At 30.8% G+C, this 19,483-nt stretch overlaps 1 protein-coding gene and 1 long non-coding RNA gene across 2 annotated transcripts; both read left to right on the top strand.

The window, feature by feature from the left end:
- The first annotated feature begins 8,881 nt into the window (after positions 1-8,881).
- LOC132637974 (uncharacterized) lies at positions 8,882-9,571 on the top strand. The gene has a single exon (XM_060354977.1). The coding sequence runs from the start codon at positions 8,882-8,884 to the stop codon at positions 9,569-9,571; it is 690 nt and encodes a 229-aa protein (XP_060210960.1).
- Positions 9,572-18,531: 8,960 nt separating this feature from the next.
- On the top strand, positions 18,532-19,238 carry LOC132636785 (uncharacterized). Its single transcript, XR_009581414.1, has 2 exons — positions 18,532-19,137; positions 19,180-19,238. It is a non-coding gene; the product is annotated as an uncharacterized LOC132636785 (long non-coding RNA).
- The last annotated feature ends 245 nt before the right edge of the window (positions 19,239-19,483 follow it).

Genomic DNA, 19,483 nt, shown 5'->3' with positions numbered 1-19,483 from the left:
GTCTACCTTCGCTCACCAGTAAACCCAACAATTTTCTCGCCAGAAAAAATTAAAGGGGATTCTATCTCCTTTTCGAGTTGTACAAGCACCTGACAGATAAAGAAAATGAACCCAACTTAAACTGGAACATATACACAAGATGATGAACAAGGTATATGTGGTCCATTTAATTAACGGTAAGGTTATTTTTTTCCCCCAAAATCTAACGGAGGGTATATTTGATCCATTTTCAATAGTTTAGGGATATTTTTGACCTTTTCGGTTGAAAATTTCCACCGAAGGTATTCCTCTCTATCTATCATCTCTGATACACAACCCCTCTCAATTTATGTGACATACTTTCTTTTCTAATATGTCCTAGAAAAATATCATACTTTCTTAGTTAAAAATAATTTAACTTTAAGCTTTTTATTTTATTCTTAATGAGACCAGAAATTTCAAAAGTATTTCTTATTTGAATTAATTTGGACTTACGTTAATTGGTTATAACTTGAAAGGATAGTGACTTGACCCAAGCGATGGATGAAATAGAAGGCATGCGTGATACTAGTTTACTATGTGTATGAATAGGCAAAACCCAATAACTATTGACTTATTATGGGTATACACTCTCGATAAATAGAGGTTAACCCCCTTTCGCTAGCCATCAGAGAAACTCTAGCGTATTCTGCTCTTGAATACAAGGGTACAATTAACGTCCCATCAGTCGAGTTCTCCAGACCGAGAGAGTGTAGTAGCTAGCTGATCGTGAAAGTTGGTCTTAGGCTTAACTGTTGATTGTTATTTTTATATATATCAATGAAGTTTAACAATACGCTTGTTTAACCCTAACTAGAGATTATATTCATATTACGCTTGTTTAAACCTAACTAAAGATTATATTTATATTCACATTTTAATCTTTGCTATGTAGTACGTAAAATTCATACGTACTACCTATGCGTTTTTTTCTTACGTTTTTTTCTTTCTTAAAATTCATATGCGATTAAAATACTGTCACATAAAATAAAACATAGGAAACTAGTTTGAGCCTGCTTGGATAGACTTATTTTAGGTGCTTTTAAGCACTTTTGTAGTGTTTGGGTAAAATAAAAAAGTGTTTTTAAGCCAAAATGATAAAAATAAGCCAAAAGTTATAAGTTAGATTTTGAGCCTGTTTGGATTGGCTTATTTTAGGTGCTTTTAAGTCAAAATGACTTTTAAGCACTTTTATAGTGTTTGAGTAAAATAAAAAATAAAAAAACTTTTAAGCACTTCTTTTTAAGCTAAAATGATAAAAATAAGTCAAAAGTCACAAGCTAAAATTCCTAACTTATTGCTTTTGGCTTATAAGTCAAAAGTCATAAGCCCATCCAGACGGACTCAAATGTCATAAACCCATGGGAAAATGACCTAATAATATTATTTTAAGACTTTATATTACAAAACATAAGAATACTTTTCCTTATTTACAAAACATACCAACAAAATTACAAAGTATACCAGATTTTGGTTTAATGGGATCTCACGATTTTAGGATGTTATTTAAGGAAGAATCTCATATTAAATGTGGGCTTAATTTTAGGATAGTTACCAATCAACTTCTTTTGCTTTTTTAAAAGATTTCTCTCCCTCTCCCTCTCCCTCTCCCTCTATGATAGTCCACGTTATACAATCTAATTTTTTTTTAATTTTTCGTTGATTGATTCTGACAATCGAAAAAGTTTTTTGGGGTATAACGTGAATCAGCCTACGTTATACCCGTTTTGGTATATAAATTTTTTGATATCCCCTTTTAATTTATACCGTATATTTTTATACCTTTAGGCTCCGGATTCTGAACTCGTCTCTCTATCATCCATACTATTAATGAAGATACCCAAGAAAATTTATAAAGGAAATAGATAATGCTATTGAGCCAGATGATAGTGGGATTGGAATCTTTGAAGGGAGAATAGGTTTTTATACAAAAGCCAAAGTTGACACTTGCTGGATGAAGTGTCCTCCAATTCATCCACACCAACCCTATTTTGTTCACATAACCCATTGTACTTATCGATGGTCAAATGCATCTTCAATTATTTTTCCCTTTATAATTACATGTGTCTTCACTTGGTGGAAATTGTATTTGGCCATGTGCATTTTTGCAATGTCCCCATCTCTAAGCATTTTTGCATATCTTTTAGTCACCACGTGTCACCTACAAAATTGAACTAGGAGTCTAGGACTCCTTAATTAGCTAAGCCTACTGTATAGTTAGGTTGTGTTTCAGCCACGCGCCTTAATTTGGCAAAATATGGTCATGCTGCCCCCTATTTAACTGTCTCTTCTTTCCAAGGTCAATTATAAATCATTAAGAGGAGGTAAAATGTATCTAAACATTCCCTCCGTTAATAGTGGGGATGGAATATACCTATACCGCTACAATCTAAGTCTAAATATCCCCTTATTCACTAACATATAAACTTTCGACCACATGAGTTTTTTCTTTTTTCATAAAGGAAAAATGTGTCAAATTTTCCCTTAAACTAAGTAAAATGGTCCAAATTTACCCCTAAACTCTGTAGAAAGGAATTGTTGTTCCGACGGCAATCACATCGTCTTCTTGAACACTCAGAACCTCCAATAACTCCATCACAAATCCTTCTCAGATCATCAATGATAATGTCAAACCTCCACATCAACCTCCTTATTAATGCTAAAACAAACCTAGGTACACAATATTTAGCTCTTAAATAGTTGTACTAATGTTGTGGTGGTCAAGGTAGGGTTATAGTGGTCAAGGCTAGCAGTCTTACGGTAAAGTTAAATTGGTGACGTGGGAAACTTTAGAGATGAAAGTGTGAGAAATCGTTTGAATGAGATGGTTTTGTGTGAACTGTTTGCATTTTTTGTGTGAGTGTTGTCAGAGTGAAGCAATATTGAATGTAATGATGGTCTTGATATTTCTTTGAGAGATGAGAAAATCATTTTTTATGGTGGTGATTGATTTAGAGTATTAATGAATGATGGTTGAGAAAAATAAAATGTGAAAAATTTTGGTAAAGTCCAAGGAAAACTCTGAACGCTTTTACATTGTTCAAGGGCAAATTTTGCCCTTTTCTTCTTCATAATTTTCTAAGTAGATACGAAATTACAGAAATTTAGATTTTAATCACATCTTTTCCCACATTTTGCTAACTTAATCATCTGAATAGATATGTGGGGAATACGGGGAACAAAAAAGTATCGATCTGGACGTGAAGATTGATTGTTGATAATGAATAGTCCTTTTGGGTAAGCAACGGATGCCAACTACCAAGGGTTATTGGAATGATCAAAATCAAGTAAATGCAATGATGTTAAAGTGGCAATTGGAAACTGAAAAGCTAAGGCGTTTGAAAGAATCATATCAAACAAAAATTGCAAAATGATCTCATTTCTTGAGAGAAGACGTGCTCTTCTATCTTTTTATTAGGAGAGCGACACTCCACCTAATTTGATGAAGAACTCAAGGCGTTTTTGTGAAAATCACACAATTGCTTCTAAAAGTAGATAAACGTATAAAATAACTATTCAAAAAAAAAAAAAACACCAGAGCCATTAAAACGAGAGTATCCCTTTCACCCTGACAAACAATCCATTTTCTACCACATAAGTACCCACATTGCAAGTATATAATGATTTTTTTTGACAAGTAAAAAGTCTAAGAAATATGAAGAGAAGCAGCTAGACTAAGATCAAAACAACACCAATTTATTCGATTTTGCAATTATTAAAATCAAAATCAAACCAGCCATCGCACAAGTTTATCGATTTGGTTATTGTCAGTTTTAATCGATTTGAATCGGTTTGATTTTTTTTAGAGTTGTATTTACTAGCTTAAAATTTTAGCTTTTAACAATAAGTAATATAATGAATAATCAATTAGATATTTGGTATATATATATAACAAAACATACTTTACAACACGTATCAAAATCAATTTCTTAACAATTTTATAAAAAAAATATTAATTTGGTTGCTCGAGTTGGTTCGATTTCGATTTAAAAAAGAATTTGCATTACTTGTGAACACCACTATATAATACAGGCTGTAAATTTTTAACAACACATGATGAATTGACTATAAAGGAGAATGACACATCTTGATCAACTATAAATGCTCCAGAAAAAGTTGAAACTCCTACTCATGATCTGTCAAATTCTACTTGCCAAATGTGGAGAAAATATTGGTCAAGTTGTCACTTATCATATTTCCTATTCTGGTACTAATTAGCTAGTGCTTTACCAAGTGTATTGCTATAATTTCCTCCATTTCGTTAGGTTCGTTGTGTTTTCTTTTGTCCACATATTGGCAGGCCACACCAAGAGTCGCAATTGTACTTTGTAAAATAGCCACATATTTACCTTGATAAGGGGGGATATACTGATAAAGATAGTATGTTTTGTCCCAACGTTCATTCTTATGGCCACAATCAAGTAAAAGGAGTAAAATGAGAAAGTCATACGAGTTGGATAATTTTACGAATACTAACTTAATTTTTGTTTTACTGTATAAAGGCGTAAATGCTTTTTTTCTTTGGATTATAATATTAATCAATTCTTGCCAATATCACATAAAGTTACTAAACTATTTTTTTTATAACAAGAATATCATTCAATTTTGCTAAGTATCATAACAAGTCATATCATTGGAATTTCATCGTTAAAGTTCTGAACTCTAGCACACACTGCTGGAGTTGCACCTGTGAGAAATTGTCAAACTCCAACATACACTGTATTGGAGTTTTTACTTGTAGAAACTTCAAACTCCAGCAAGCAATACTAAAGTTCTTCTGGATTTTAAGTACGAGTATTTTTGTTCAACTCCTCCTTTCACATTAAAAATGATTATGTCTCAATTAATTTTAAACAGTGGCTAAATATTAATAAGTGATTCATAAAATATCCATCCCATCCAATTTTTATTGTAGTAACATCACGGGCTTGCCACTTTTTAGTCTAGTATTTTAAAAAGTAGCCAAAATTCTACAAGTGAAACTCCATAACTCTATTCTGGAGTTTCATCTGCGAAATTTAAAACTCTATAAAAATGAATATTTTCAATTACAGACACTGAAAAGCGACTATTTGTAAATTTAACTGAATTATATATACATAAAAGAGTATACTGTCTTTTATATCTTTGGGCCTATAAGTTATGGGCTACATGCACTGTTAAGTGTTATCCCCAATCCTTTTTTTTTTTTTTGTGCGGATTGCCCTTCATTTGGAGTGGTCTTTGATTTTTGCCCTTCAAATTGGTGTTCTTTAAGTTTTGCCCCTCCAATTGGTGGTCTTTAATTTTTGCTTTTTACCTTTGCAAATTTCTGCCTAATTCTGCCTCAAGGCAGAATTTTGCAAATCTGCACATGCATTGCACGGGCAGAATTCTGCTTTGCGAAATTCTGCCTTTGCAAAAGACAAAGATTAAAAATTAAAGGCCACCAATTTGAGGGACAAAAATTAAAGACCACCCCTAGCTAAGGATAATCCTGCAAATTGCCCTCCACAATCCACATAAGTAATGTTAGATGTCTAAGAATCCTTAATATACGAATCACCTTTATTTTGATAAATAGGCTTCAATAGCATCTTCAAGTGGATTTTATAGTTATTAACCTAAACATTTGTTTTTTGGTACAGTATAGCAAAATCGATAATCTGTTGTGGTCCACAAGAATTAGTATTAAATAACGTTTTAATTATGTGCATTCAGTTACGCAATACAAAGTTGAGATGGCCGAGTTGGTCTAAGGCGCCAGATTAAGGTTCTGGTCCGAAAGGGCGCTCTCAACAATAACTTTTTTCCTATTTTAATTTATAGAGCCTGTTTGGATGAGCTTAACTTATAAGCTAAAAAAAATAAGTTGGAGTAGTCTAACTTATTTTTTTTGGCTTATAAGCTGTTTTTAGCTTATAAATTGCTTTAGATAAGCTAAGTCAAATGGGTCAATTTTTTTTTTTTTGAGCTTATTTTAAGCACAAAATGACTTTAAGCTGGCTAGCGAAACACTCAAAAAAACTTAAAACAGCTTATAAGCAACTTATAAGCCAATCCAAACGCATAGCCTGTTTGGCCAAGCTTTTTTTTCCCCTAAAAGTACTTATTTTTTCAATAAGCGCTTATTCTTTAAAAAGTGAAGTGTTTGACCAAGCTTTTAGGATAAAATAAGTGTTTTTGAGGAGTAGCAGAAACAGTTTTTTATAAGCTAAAAAAATAGATTTTTCCTAAAAGCATTTTTTTGAAAAGTATTTTTGAGAAAAATATACATAAAAACACTTTTTAAAAGCTTAGCCAAACACTAATTGCTGTTCAAAAGTACTTTTTAAATTAATTGGTCAAACACAAATTGCTTTTAGCCAAAAATATTTTTTTTAAAAGTAATTTTTTAAAATAAGCTATTTTTAAAAGTTTTGGTCAAACAGGCTATTAGATTGTTTCATGTCAGTTTAATGACAGTAAATATTTCCGTTTTCCAGCCTTTAAATCTAGAAATTAGAAGTATGAAATTTCCTAAAATATTCATGAGGGAACCGTCTATTTCCAGTTTCTTGATTATTTCTCGAGAAAACAAAAAGATTAGTGTTTTGCCATATCAAATTATTTTATTTTAAAAGTTCATTACCGCTCTACAGTATCTTCTTCCAACCACTCTATTTACAAGGGTTATAATCACGGAAAGTTATGGGAAAAGTAATTAATTTCTGTGTCTGTTTAATTTGAAAGAAGCTTAACAAATAAAATTATCACCATGCATAAAACTAATTAGAAGTCTTCGATTCGAGCTCTAGAAATAAGAAAAATTTCTGATAGCTAGGAACCGTCAATGCAGGAGTCAAGATTTTCACTATTGTTAGCCAAGATCAAAAGAAGCAAACGCAAGGAAAACCCAAGGAAATTTAACATATAGGCAACATACATCTTTTTTTTTTTTTTTACTTATTAACACAACTTTGTTTTTAGCATAGGGGGTATCAACACTTTTGACGAGGGTGGCTCCACCACTAGGGTCTGGGAGCTCATTCCCCTTAAATTATTTATATTCGATGCGAATCTGAATTAGTTGGATCAGTGAATTCTGAATATTAATCGAAAAAAGAAGTTTAACAAGTAAATGCTAATAGCAGGAAATTAACGCCATCGATCTTATTATACTTGATGAAAGGTAGGTCTGAAAGTCAGCTCAAGATTGGTCGTTACACAATCATTGAAACCCAATAACTGTCTTGTCTTCCTCCTTTCTCTTCAAGAAACACAACCGAATAATCTCTTACATTTTCTTATTGCCCTCTCAAGATGTTTTGCTAGCTAATTATTTACTGAATAAGATTTAAGTTATATATATTGACAGAGCAAAGAATGTGTACATCATTTCAGTTTAATTGGTTATATATATATAAATATACACACACTACTTGATAGGTTATTACTCTGTTCTTCAAGTTACTACATCGGACTAAATAATTGCTATGAATAATTACATCTTACAAGCTATTGTATATCTACTTAATTTAATGGTGTAAGAAATTTATGCACTATCACTCCATAAGGTCAGATTATCAACAATGTACCAACTTCCCCTAAAAAATTTACCTTATTTTTGTTGAAGTCGTGGGAAGAATAATCCGATAAATTTGTTAAGAATCATATACATATCATATCGACTCATCATATCTTCGGGTCAAAGAAAGTTTCAAAAATAAATTAGTTAAGAATCATATACATATCATATCGACTCATCATATCTTCGGGTCAAGGAAAGTTTCAAAAATAAATTAGTTAAGAATCATATACATATCATATCGACTCATCATATCTTTGGATCAAAGAAAGTTCCAAAAATTCAACTTTTTTACCAATTCAAGTGGTATATAAGTTGAAATTAGAACAGTGCGAAACAATTTGTATTACCGTTGGTTTTAAAAGAAGAACTGTGAGAAGGCAACCTATGAATTCCAGCATAGAAATGAGAGACGGGGGGTCTCAGTCTGTAAAGGGAAAAAATAAATTTCCATTTTTTGGATGCTTGCATCCTTGGATAAAGATTAAAATCAATAGAAACTTGTCTTCTACCACTGAAGTTTTTAAATGAGAACAAAAAAATTGATTAGTGTCCTTTTTATGTGACAGCTGAAACGAGGTTCCTTTGTCAGCTTCAGAAAGACACCTTTAACTAAATGGGGCTACTTGTTCAACATCCAAAGCTATGAATAAAAATTTATTGGTTCGATAAAGTTGGCTATTTTGACTTCAAACAGTCAGAAAGGTTTGTTTTCGTCCGATTTTCTTAAATTTTTTTTTCAAGAGTTTCATATGACATTAGAGTTAGATATGATTTCAAACTGTATATTTTACCAAAATTAATAATTACATAGGGGAGGATATAAACCTTTGCCTCGATATCATTGAAGATGTTAGCTATGACCAATTGGCTTAGTAATTAACTTAATTTTCCAGTTCTCCTTTGGATTCCGTTATCCCATCAGATATTTTTCTACTAACTTAATTAAACAACAATCCCATATAAGTAACGACTTAGAATCGACTATATCAATTCGCATTGACTGCCTATTTCTCTGTTTGAATTAATCTCAAGCTAATGTTATATAACATGAAAATGAAAATAAATTAAAGAACATTACTTTAAATTCTACCTTTCTCTGTATCTTTTGAAATTCCAAGAGATTTTCTTTTAAGACAAAATCTTACTTTCTTGTCCCAACTTAGTGACTTACAATAGAGTAAAAAAAAAAAAAAAAGTTAATGTTCCCGCCAAAAATTTACCCCATCGTTCCAAATTCCCATATATTTACAACATTCCCACTCTCTCAGACAATACACACACAAAACACAAATGAAGGGTACTTCCAAGATAATAATGGCAGCAATATTAATAATGGTTGTGACCCTTGCAATAATTATAGGCCTAGTCTTAGTTCTACTTGTTGAATTCTTCTGTTCCCTCTTACTTCGTCGGCACCAACGGTCAAAAACGGTTATAAATTTCGCGTCAGTTTCCACCACACAACCACCACCAGAGTGTCATGAGCAAGAACAATCTATTGCTCCAACAACTCTTAGTAGCTTTTATGCACAAGGGGTTCTTCATGCTCCAAGAAATTACCTCTTCCCTATAATTTCCACTAAAGATCACAACTTTGATGATCTTGAAATAGTCCATGAAAATATTCCATACCCTAAATTAGTCCATGAAGTACCACCACTTCAATGTAGCACTAGTACTATGGAGGAACAATTTGTTTACATATCAAATCCAATTTATGATAACGAAAAAATGGGTCTTGATACCCCTTTTGAAACACCTAATTCATCGCCCTCTTGTCTCGAAATAATTTGTAATTCTTCAGAGGAAGATGAAAATTATGGAAGATCATCAATTTCTAGTCCATCTTCAGTACCGTTAACTCCAATGAAGGAACTTCCAGCTGAGGCATGTTCAATTTCACTAAGAGATGCTAGATTACTTGGTACTTCAGGAAGTGACTCTATTAATAGTAACAACTCTTCTTCTTCATCTGGATCTCCATGTACTTCTCCTTCTTGGTGAAATTTTGCAAAACCTATGTACTTACATTTGTCTAATTAGGATTGTTCTTTTGTTTCTGTGTTTCTTAGTTTGTTTAGTTCTTGTTGTTAATAATACGGATGCTTATAAAGTGGTGATGTGTGAGTGTCTCCTCTAAAAATCATAGACATCAGAGAGCAACTTTTATTTAGTTAATTATGTATTAACAACTAGTACGTCGTATCGTTGCTTATTCCTTTGTTCATTGAAATAGAGTTGTTGCTCAATGTACCTACTCACTTGAGGAAGAGAAGAATACAGCCATTGGCGGGGTGACTAACCGTGGTTATTACTCCATTTGCCTCAATTTATGTGGCAAATTTTCTTTTTTAGTGCTACGAAAAGAATATTATCTTTCTATAATTAAAAATAATTTAATTTACTTTTAACGAGATAATTCATAACTACATAAAATATCTAAGGCATGTTTGTTTCACTAACAGATGCTACCTCTCTAATAATAGTCTAATTGTAATAACTCTTCTTCTTCTTGATGAAATTAAATTTGCAAAAAAAAAAAAAAAAAAAACTATGTACTTAAAACTTGTCTAGTTAGGCTTTGTTCTAATGTTTTCTGGTTAGCTTGGTTTATTTACTTCTGGTTATTAATGTAATAGGGAAGCTAAAAAGTTGGTGATAGAAAGAGTAATATAAACTTATTACTATTTTAAACTATTATTAGAGATCGACTTGGAAAGTTCTTAAGGCGTGACAATGGGTGCACTAAGAACAAGACCACGCCAAATTTTCTCTTTATGTATTCTAATATAGAATGGCATTTCTTGTTTTCAAGTACTTGCATGTCTCCTAATCGTGAAAGGTTAGGTGGAGTGATAAATATTTTTCCATTTATAATTAGAGATTTTAGATTAAAGCCTTGAATATTATGAGATCGCCTTTGAATTGATACTTGTGTAACTTTCCGACACAAATCTAAATTAGTTGAGCCCAGAACGAATATTGTGCCCAACACTGGGAGGAAAACAAGAAGTACTTCCTTGTAGGCTTTTAGAGGGGCATTCTTTCATCTGCTAAAGGAAAGCAAATGGTGGAATTAAAGAGGCATTTTGTTTTCTTGATCTGAAGTTTTAACTTATGCATACTGATAGTACTTGTCAAAAAATTTGCATATATTCTTTCACGTCACATACAACATTCGTCTTAATTACGGTGTTTGACTGTATGTAAAATTTTTAAATGAATTTTTTAAAATTTATGATCTAAAATAAACCATAAACATTTGTGTGACGTAATGAAAATTTTAAAGTTATGTATTGTAAAAAAAGTAGTATGACATTATTTTATGAACATACTAAAAGGGGAAATATGACATAAATTAAAATAAAGAAAATAAAAGATAGTTACAGGTGATTGGTCATGATAAGCGAGATTAGTAATTAATTCGAAAAATAAAACACGTAACTTGTTATAGCTCATAATATGTTAAACTACTGATAATGATAGAATAGTTAAAATTTACACTAATACAAGTACTCCCTCTGTCTCAAATTATTTGTCGCTTTTTTGATTTACACGCCTCTTAAGAAATACTTAATTAAGAGGTGTATTTGACTAACTTTACTCTTATTTATATCTAAGTTGTAATCTCAATCCATTAAATATTTAAATGTTTACCCTATTTATATGTCAATTTTATTAATGATTCTATTAAGGGTAAAATGGGGAGAAAATTAATTGTGTCTTGAACTTCTAAAATGACAAATAATTTGAAACAACTATTTTTAGTAATCACGACAAATAATTTGAGACGGAGGAAGAACTCCCTCCGTTCACTTTTACTTGTCCAGTATTTCAAAAATAAATTTTCATTTTTACTTGTCACTTTTAGCATATCAAGATAAGTCAATTTTTTTTTCTGTTTTACCCATAGTATTAATTACTCACTTTAAATCATTTTTAAATCCAATAAAAATATGCACTAATTAATATGGGTACATTGATAAATTATAGACTTCATTTATTATTTTTTAAATAACGTGAAAAGTCTAAAATGGATAAGTAAAAGTGAATGGAGTGAGTAAAATATATTGTTCGTGTTGGGATTGAGAAGTTGCACGTGAAGTAGGGGTGGACCAAAACAAGACTAGAATAAAGGCAAAAGATGACTATTTTCATGGTAAAACGGACCCTCCTTTGCTGATATGTATGAAACAGAGTTAGAAGAAAACAAAAGATTAAAAAAGAGAAACCTGTGGGGGGTCTTTTGTCCTCTTAGAGAAGGACGACTTGTGTTGTTTTCGATGCATGGCATGCATGTATCCACTTAAACAAAGTTGCTTCACTAGAATCTGCAGTAGCGTTGAAAGTGGATGGTCTTGACCTTTTGACCGGAAAATCTTCAAGATTTAAAGAAAATTTGTTGATCTTGAAGCTTTACTCATGGGATAAGTGGGATTAAAAATTCAAAATCACCCGTCTCCAATATCATCCTTGTAAATCACCCACTAATATCCTACTTATTTTGAAGCATATGAATTTTTTCTTTTTTTTCTCCTTTGAAGTGCACAGATACTCGATTTTGATGCTGCCATTTAATTTGTGCTCGCTTTTTAAATTTTTTAGTAAATCTACCCACCTCGGGACAATATCAGACATGCGAAATCTAACTTCAAATTTTTATATAAATAAAGTACAGGCAAAAATGACTGAATTTCAACTATTTCTGCCTGAACTCATATGGAACTTCACGCACCGTATGTCTGAAGTAGATATATGTGCAATAAGTTTTAAAAGGTGAGTACAAATTAATGACGATGTCAAAACAGACTGGCCCGTGAAATTCACACAACACCGCCACCTATTTCTATTTGGAGATGTCAGAACGAGTTGATCCAACCTAGCCTGGCCGGTTGGCCCAATCCATCGGACAAAAATTTTAGTCCAACCCAAAACGCTTATTTGAAATGATCTATAAAATGCTAGCCCAGTCTAAATCTAAACGGGCCGTAGGTTAGAACGCTTATGTTTACAAGAATCTTCTTCTATTTTCTATTTAGATTTGTCGGTGGCCTGGGAACGGTGATGCCAATTTTGTGACTACAAATATAGCATTGTGCAATTTCTTGAGCAAGATCAAATACATTCATCCTTCTAGTCACCATCTAAAATGATAAGAGCAGGAAAAAAAAAATGATATTCAAAACATTGTTGTGTTTATATGAGAACACCCGTTCGAAAAGACACAAAGAAATATGTAAGTTCTCACAGGGACGGAGATAAAAGGATTCGGCCGAACCCAGTAACTTTTGTTCGAATCATATATTTATATTAAAATTTTTGTCAAATATGAACAAATTATTAGTTAAGAACCCAACAACTTGAAAGAATTAGAACCCCGAACCAACAAGATTCGAATTCTGGCTCCGTCTCTAAGTTCTCACAAACAATAGGTATAATCATGATACCCTGACTTTCTCCATGGCAAGCAACCTGCTCGGTTAGTTCACCAAGTCGGCAGTGATACCAGAGGCCGATCTAGGATTTAAATTTCAGGGGTTCAACATCTTAAATTTTTAGCACTAAACCATTATACTTCTAAAGTTATAGGTTCATATCTACTATTTATTATAATTTTAGTAAATTTTTACACATAAATTTATATTCCGCATCAAATGTTTGGGGTTCAATTGAACCCCATGTTATAGTGCTCCATTTTTTGTAACGTCCCCTTAGTTCGGATGTTTTTGATAATCAGTATTTAGTAGCTCATTTGAGCCATAATTCTCCCTGTATGATCAACTTTTAATATTGATATATTTTATCTTTCACATCGAAAAAAAAAAAACCTTTCTCCTTATTTTTCTCTTTCCTAAAATTTTATATGTCAAAGTTTAATTTTAACCATCAAAGTTTGTGGTGGGATAGATAACTATTTTTCTCATCATTAATTAAAGGTTTTGAGTTTGAGCCTCAAATATGAATAAATTCTAATCGGGAGTGCTCTCTCCTTTAATGTACTTTACGGGGCGTGAATTCAGATTAGTCAAGACTTCAATACCGCTTATATCATTTGAATGGAGCATATTCATCAGCAGAGATAAGTGTACATCAACAAAGAAGAATTTAGGAGTCGTTTGGTTAGCGGACTAAGGCCTTGTTTGGATATGATTTGAATCATGATATGAAATCAGGTTGATTTGATGTTGAATTTTTGTTTGAACATGTAAATTGAATTTCTTAAGTTGCATTTTTTCTCATAAACCTAAAAAATCCGCAAATTGTGAAAGCTATCAAAAATTTCCAACTCTTATACAATCTTATAACCAAATGAGCAAATCATAATTCATAACAAAGTTAATATGCTATCAAAAGGTCTTTCTAAAAAAATATAACATCTATTGATCGAACTTTAATTCAATAAATTGGAAAATTGAATATGACTAGTGTAGCTGCTCTTTAAAATAATCCTTCCACATGGTATGAACAATCTCTTCACGCCGAGCATGCATTTCCGATCAGATGACCGAGAAGACGAACCAACATTGTTACATTGAGTCAAGTTTTACATTTAAAAAATATATTTACCACTTTATGGATCTTCTTTTATAAAATATAAACTTATGGGTCTAGTTTTATATTTTTTAAAAAATGAAATCATGATTTGAAATCCGAAATCATGCCTTTTTGGAGAATTTAAGATTTGAAATCATGATATGAAGTTGAAATTTTGTGCAAATTGCATAAGTAAACGCTGATTTAAATTCAAAATATGAAATCATTATTTCATATCAGATGACCAAGCGCCTACTAAGTTATCTCGGATTATAGTTCTGGAATTATAATTCTTTACTAATTTATTCAATTTGGGAGGGGGGATACAATAACACCAAATTTAATAGAATAAGATGAGATATTCATATTATACCTTCAATCAAACGAAGTATAAATTTAATCTTAAACTTAATTCTGGAATATCTCGCCTTACCAATGAACAAAACGATCCCTAAACAGTAATATAGAGCCTGTTTGGATGTCTATAAGTTGTATAGGCTAAAAAAAATAAGTTGGGTAGTCTAACTTTTTTTTTTTGTCTAAAACAGCTTATAAGCTGCTTTAGATAAGCTAAATTAAATGGGTCCAATTATTGTTTTGAGCTTATTTTAAGCACAAAATAACTTTAAGTTGGTCAGCCAAACACTCAAAAAAACTGAAAACAGCTTATAAGCAACTTATAAGTCAATCCAAACGGGCTCATATATAGCTGTGTGAACTTACAGTAACAAATATAATGTTACCTTGGTTGGCCAGGATAAGTTTATTAGATTGGTTTGGATAAAGGTCACAATAAATTGTCTCCATTTGAAAATTTAATTTATCAGAGTAGCAGAGTTGCAGGACGTGGCAACAGTGGATGGTATGGGCCTGTGGCTCATTCGTCCATTTCTCATTGAAAAGTGATCCATGAACAATGTCACGCCCATCTAGGCAGGAAATGGTCCAGATAATGAATCTTTGCCATCTGTCCATTTCCTAATTATTTATCGTCAGTTCAATGTCGATGATCTAATTTATAAAATATAATTATATATTTAATATTTTTTACTATTATAGGAACATGAGTTTGGAGGAGGATCGTCGTCCGTTGTCCGTCCACCAACTCATGTACAAAACAAAAACAAAAAAAAATAAAAATAGACCCCATCACTTTCAAACTCATGAAAAAAAAAAATAGATCACATATTAAAATAACAAGCAATACATAAAAAAAAATATATGGACCCCATATTAAAAAATTAAAATATATTCATGTAAATTCTAAAGTATCCCCAATAAGTTAATAATGGTTGATTCATTGTCACATGCGTATCAACCCATTAGTGGGAGCAAATGAAATCATTATACAGCAAAAAACGTGGACCCCATATTATTGTTTTTCTTCATAAGGTTAAGTAGTCAAATCATACAATTTCATTTCTTTTCTTAGGCCCCGTTTGGACATAGTTTGAAATCATATTTGGACATACAATTTGAATATTTTAAGGAGTATTTTCTCTTATAGACATAAAAACTCCACAAGTTGTGAAAACTATCAAAACATTCTCAATTCTTATACAATCTTACCAAATGAGCAAGTTATAGTTCATAACAAAATTAATACGCTAATTCATAACAACCGGCTCAAAATTAATACTAGAAAACCTTTCTAAAAATACAACATCAATTGATCAAATTTTAGTTCAATAAATAAAATTAAACTGTGGGTCTTTTTTACAAAATTAAAAGGTTGGTAGACATAAATAAAAATTGGTGGAAGTTAATGAGATTGGTAAATGATTGATAGGGTAATTGTTAAAAATATCTACCAACTTATGGGTCTTGTTTTACAAGATATAAATTTATGGGTTAAATTTTATATTTTAAAAAATTGAAACCATGGTTTCAAACCTTGGTTTCAAACTCATGTCCAAACGCTGGTTTGAAACCATGGTTTGAAAATTCATGGCCAAACGCCTACTTATATTAGACAGAGATCTAATCTAGATATTTAACTGTTGTATTTGCTATTCCGCCATGTCATTTATATTTTAAAATAAGATAGAATTTAATTAATTTTTCATTTTAGATAGAATTTAATTAATTTTTCATTTTTATTCTTACTCTAATAAAGGTGAATAGAGATTAATGTCGTAAAAGAAAAAATAATATTAAATGGAGATCATATAATAAATAAGGTAAATTAGTCAAATTCTAATTCTAATTGATGTTTCCTTAAAAAAAACATGCAAAAGACAACACGACAAGTAAAATGAGCTAAACCAAGAATATTCACAAAAAATTAAAAAATAGTAGTTCTTCGTTTAAATAGAAAATCAAATTTCTACTTTGTTTCGTTTTAAACATTTAAAATTAATTTAATAATTTGAATTAGAATTATCCAAATCAAAATTTGATAAAAAATAATAAATATTGTTTAGTTCCAATCTACATACATTAACAATAGAATATTTTACACCTTTAAATTAATCGAATTAAAATTCAAGCTATCAATTGATGCTTAAATATTGCTATTGTTTTGTCTCAAAGAGAGGAAAATAGTTTCCTTTTAAATAAGTCTTCTCTTATAAAAAGTATTAATAAATTTTTGCAAACTTTGTATTCGTAGCAAACATTAATATAATAAAGTTTTGGATACGGAGCACAAACTACAATATTATATTAATCGTGTTTTGAACATAGTATATATATGCATAAAAACAGTGCAAACTTATATATGTCTATTAGCAATATAAATATATATATTATTACTACCCAAACACAACTATATACACATAGATACACTACAATCCAAAGTATGTGCACGGGCATACGCCATCTAGTAACATATACTATACACATAATATACATTAGGTACATATAATATACATAATCCATGTATACTTTACATATTGAAAAATAAGTTTGATCGAACTGTACATATTGATAATTTTTTCTTATTTATTGAAGAGAGAGAAATTAGCCCATTTGGATGTGTTTGAGTTTTGTCATGTATTAAAAATATTTATTAACTATTAAAGAAATGAGACATTTATTTGTTAATTTTGAATTTGTCGCACGAGGTTAATTTTTTTGTTAATAATGAGTGACATTAAAATTCGAAATTGAGATTTCTGTTTGTTTTTATATCATACTATTACATATTCACATTATGTGATCACCTTATTAAAATTTAAACCGAGTGAAATACTTATTGTAGAGACGGTACGGGTATTGGGATAAAAATATTTCGTTGTTTGGGCAATTAATTTTATAATTTTTATAAATTTATTTTTAGTGTTATACCTTTTAATAAGAGATCAATGCCTAATTTTTATACGAAAAAGAGATCTGATATTTTTTTTAAAGGATCATTTTCTTTTATCCAAATAATTAAGAGTTGTCTTCACTCATTTCCTCCTTCTCTTTAGTGCTTCACCATTTCAATTTAAATATTTAGTTTGACTAAATATGAAATTTAAGAATAAGGAATACTTTTGAATCTTTGTGGTCTTAAATTAAATATGTATAATGTACTAAAATATTTTTTTAATCTTGTAATCTTAAACATGCATACCATGTAAGTTTCGAACTAGGAGAGTTATCCAATATAAAAAGAGATACAATGTAAACACTTAAAATGAAACGGAACAAATGTGGGTCGGAACTATAAAAGAAATCAATGCTAAAATTGAATACTTTGAAAGAAAAAGGACTTCCTGTTTGTTCGGATAAAGAAAATATATCACATAAAATGAAACAAATAAACCAAGCCTTAAATATTTGTGTTACTCCTTCCGTCCCAAAAAGATTATTCTCTTTTGACTTGGTATAAAATTTAAGAAATAGATGAAGACTTTTGAAATGTGTGGTCCAAAATAAGCCTTAAATATTTGTGTGATTGTAAATTATCTCATAAAATTAAATTATTTCTAAATATAAAAAAAAATTAAAAAAAAAAACTTTTCGGAACAGAACGAGTACGACATTTAACGTGGGGACGTCGTGTTTCACTTATTTTAAATTTTAGCCAAAACCAGGTGATGACAAAACAAAGGGCAGAAAAAAAAAAAAAACCCTACTATTATGGAATAGGCAGGAAAAAAAAAACACCAATAAATAAATAAACCACTTGACCTAACTGATTTACTTTCCAGCCTCATATAATTATTACTTGCTTTCAATATAAATATAATCCTCCAATTATTGTCTTATAAATACTAAGCTCTCGACATCTGTCTTTCTTCAACCAGAGAGCCTTTTTTTTTTTTTCATTTCTCTTCTTCTTTTTTCTTCATAGAGAAAATAAATAAATTAATGGCTTCACATAAAGTTATTACTGTCTCTACTACCTCCGATAATGCCACCGGAGAATCACTGCCGGCAAACTGTCCGAAAGGACAGTGCTTATGCTCGCCGACTACCCATAAAGGATCTTTCAGGTATATTTACTATTACTATATGTATATTTAAAATAATAACTTTAATCTTATATATATAGTATGATTTTTCTACTAAAGATGTCCCAATTGGTAGCAGATCCTTGTATCTCACAAGAAGTGGCGTAGCCACGATTAGTTTAGCGGTTCAATTGAATTTCTTTTTTGAAAACTACTACTGCACAAACACTGTAGCTGTCGGAGTAGAATTTTCACCAAGATATTATTATGTATACGTAAAGAAAATAAGTGAATTTTTGTGAATGAGATTTTGGATGATCCCCTGCCGCTCTATATATATGCGTATGTGGAGCCACATACGGCTAAGGGGGATGAACCCCCTTCGGTAGAGATTTATACTGTTTATCCATAATTAAAATTATTATTATTATTATGTATAAATAGTAAATGTTGAAATTCTAACTTTTTCGTGTGTTTATTTTTTTAATTTTGAACCACTTATATATATATATATGTGTGTGTGAGAGAGAGAATCTCGGTATGATAGAGGTTTTCAGGGTAATGTCAAAGGTATTTGAAAATTATTTCCTATATTTCATTTGTTGTGTCATAGTTAGACTAGACAAAGAGTTAGAAAATGAAGAGTTAATGAAGGTAGGAAGTATCAAATAGTTGGAAAATGAAGAGTTAATGAAGGTAGGAAGTATCATTCTTTTTAAATATATTAAAAAAGGAGGTAAGACACATAATTTTTTTTAAAAGAGAAGTACTTAAATTGGAGTTTGAAATTTTTGAATTTCCTTTATAAAATTTCTTGTTTTGCTCCTAAAAACATTAGATGATCACTCTTTTGAAACGGTGATAGTATATATCTTTACTTATGAAATTTTGAATATCAGGTGCAGGTATCACCGTAGTTCTCCTTCTGGTGAGACAACAAGTGCATGGTTCAAGAGATCAAAATCCATGCCTGTTAATAAGGACAATAACATGTCCTCAA

The sequence above is a fragment of the Lycium barbarum genome, chromosome 4 (assembly GCF_019175385.1).
Source record: "Lycium barbarum isolate Lr01 chromosome 4, ASM1917538v2, whole genome shotgun sequence".
NCBI lineage: Eukaryota > Viridiplantae > Streptophyta > Magnoliopsida > Solanales > Solanaceae > Lycium > Lycium barbarum.
This window is presented reverse-complemented; position numbering and strand designations above follow the sequence as displayed.